Source organism: Pteronotus mesoamericanus, unplaced genomic scaffold, assembly GCF_021234165.1.
Source record: "Pteronotus mesoamericanus isolate MK-2021 breed Mesoamerican mustached bat unplaced genomic scaffold, CSHL_Meso_final contig_25, whole genome shotgun sequence".
Taxonomy (NCBI): domain Eukaryota; kingdom Metazoa; phylum Chordata; class Mammalia; order Chiroptera; family Mormoopidae; genus Pteronotus; species Pteronotus mesoamericanus.
Genome location: NW_026555105.1, coordinates 20,577,288 through 20,579,085, shown reverse-complemented (window position 1 = coordinate 20,579,085; position 1,798 = coordinate 20,577,288). Strand labels below are relative to the sequence as shown.

Below are 1,798 nucleotides of genomic sequence, written 5' to 3'. Positions count from 1 at the left end.
TACCGTCTATAAAGTCCTAATCTCCTGATACTATAATTACCCTTATTTTATGGATGAGGAGACTAGGGAGGTTGACAAAAACTGAGCAGTTTTTCTGGAGTTGGACGCAGCAAAAGTGATACAGGCAGGACCGGAACCATTTACAATGGTCATTAATGCCCACTCTCTTCGGGTACTTCACTCCCTCCACCACCCACCCCTCCATCTCCCACATACCATCGACCTCCCCACCCTCCCCTCCCCAGCTCTGGGAGAGGTGGGAGTAGAGGGGCATTGAGCAAACAGCAAAAGGAGACAAGGGGCAGCATGTATTTTATTGGAGCGCAAGTGTGCCAGCCCCAGACCCAACTACACGTTCTCTGGCTTATGGGACACCGGAGGCTTGAGTCCATAGGGGAGGCAGCACAGGGAGGCATCTGGGCACAGGTGCATGTAGGTTTCTTGCCTTGTGCAGTAAGTCCGGCAGGCTCCTTGGCCCTTCCAGCACCGTTTGAACTCACTTCTCCCTATGCAGAATATCAGAGGAAGACTACAGGTCACAGAACAGCCCAGGGACCACAGACTAGCCTGCTGTTCACAGATTTAACCACAGATCACAGGTCAGACCGCTGACCACACAGAGCAGCCCGTGGGTTCCAGTTGAGGCCGCAGGTCACAGGTTTATCCGCTGATCCATCTATAGGGTTTCTCTACTACTTTTTATTTAGGTTTGAAATTTTCCCAAGTAAAAAGATTTCTTTTTAAAACTCACATCATTACATTATTCTCTGTTTTTGCATGCTTAAATTTTTCCATAATAAAAAGCTTTTTAAAAGCTCACCTTGCTCCTTATTCTCTCTATTTTCATGTACATTTGAAATTAAAACTTTTTTAAAAAATGACCAGAAGCCTTTCAGCTCTTCCACCACCCCACGCACACACCACAGTAGCCCCTTCCCCCGATAGTCTTCTTAGCACTGATAACCACCTGAACGACTCTATGTTTGGGTTATTTTCTGTCTCCAGTAACTAAAATATCAACTCCAAGAAAGCAGAGACCTTGTTTTCTTCCACTGCTGGATCCCCAGCGATTGTAAGAGTGCCTGGCACACGGTATATATTTTTCAAATGAACATTTGTGGAGTGAACCCTATTGTAAAGGTCAGGAAACTGAGGTGCAGGCCAATCTAGCAGCTCGCTCTAACCTGCCCAGAAAGCCAGTGACGGGGCCAGAATTTAAGCATGGGTCTAGCCCTCCTCTGCCCCCCAGGAGCTGAGAACCTGTTTCTCATTCACACACACGCTCACACACACACGTGATGTTACCTGGCGGCACATGACCCAGGACCAGGAGAGACACAATGAGTAGAAGCAGCTGTGTCATGGTCACAGGGCTCCTGAGAGGCCGCTGGGGAGAGGACACAAAAAGAGAGGAACCAAACACATCAAGCCCTGCTGCTTGCAGCCCAGCCTTTATAGAGCTGCAGATCAAGGCAAGAGTGTGGGCAGCCAGGGACTTAAGTGGGAGTCTGAGGCCTTGTGGTCCCAAGGGTGTAGCTGGATCTCAGCCAGCTATGTGGGGAATGGGTTGCACACACCATCCAGACTCGCTGAGCTCTGAAACCGAGGGCAGAATTTCCTGAAGCAATGCCTGGCATCGGAAACTGGACGGCTTCCCCACCTGAGAGGGTGGGGAAAGTCCTGGCTTCACAGAGACCTGCTTCAATGCCAGCATCTCCCCAATACCTTGTGATACCTTGGATAAGTCACTTAGCTTCTCTGAGGCCCAAGCTGTCGTCTGGAAAATAATGACAAGCCC

General features: G+C 49.4%; 1 protein-coding gene across 1 annotated transcript; it reads right to left on the bottom strand.

Moving 5' to 3' along the window:
* Positions 1-348: 348 nt before the first annotated feature.
* Positions 349-1,363, bottom strand: DEFB124 (defensin beta 124). Its single transcript, XM_054574157.1, has 2 exons — positions 1,306-1,363; positions 349-506 (listed from the first exon to the last, which is right to left on the bottom strand). The coding sequence occupies exons 1-2, from the start codon at positions 1,361-1,363 to the stop codon at positions 349-351; spliced, it is 216 nt and encodes a 71-aa protein (XP_054430132.1).
* Positions 1,364-1,798: the final 435 nt, after the last annotated feature.

Bases quoted from the DNA above. Each gene is read 5' to 3' on its own strand.
- DEFB124 (XM_054574157.1), bottom strand. From the start codon at position 1,363: ATGACACAGCTGCTTCTACTCATTGTGTCTCTCCTGGTCCTGGGTCAT. The intron at 507-1,305 runs GTAACATCACGT...TATTCTGCATAG, and splicing joins CCTGGGTCATGTGCCGCCAG to GGAGAAGTGAGTTCAAACGG.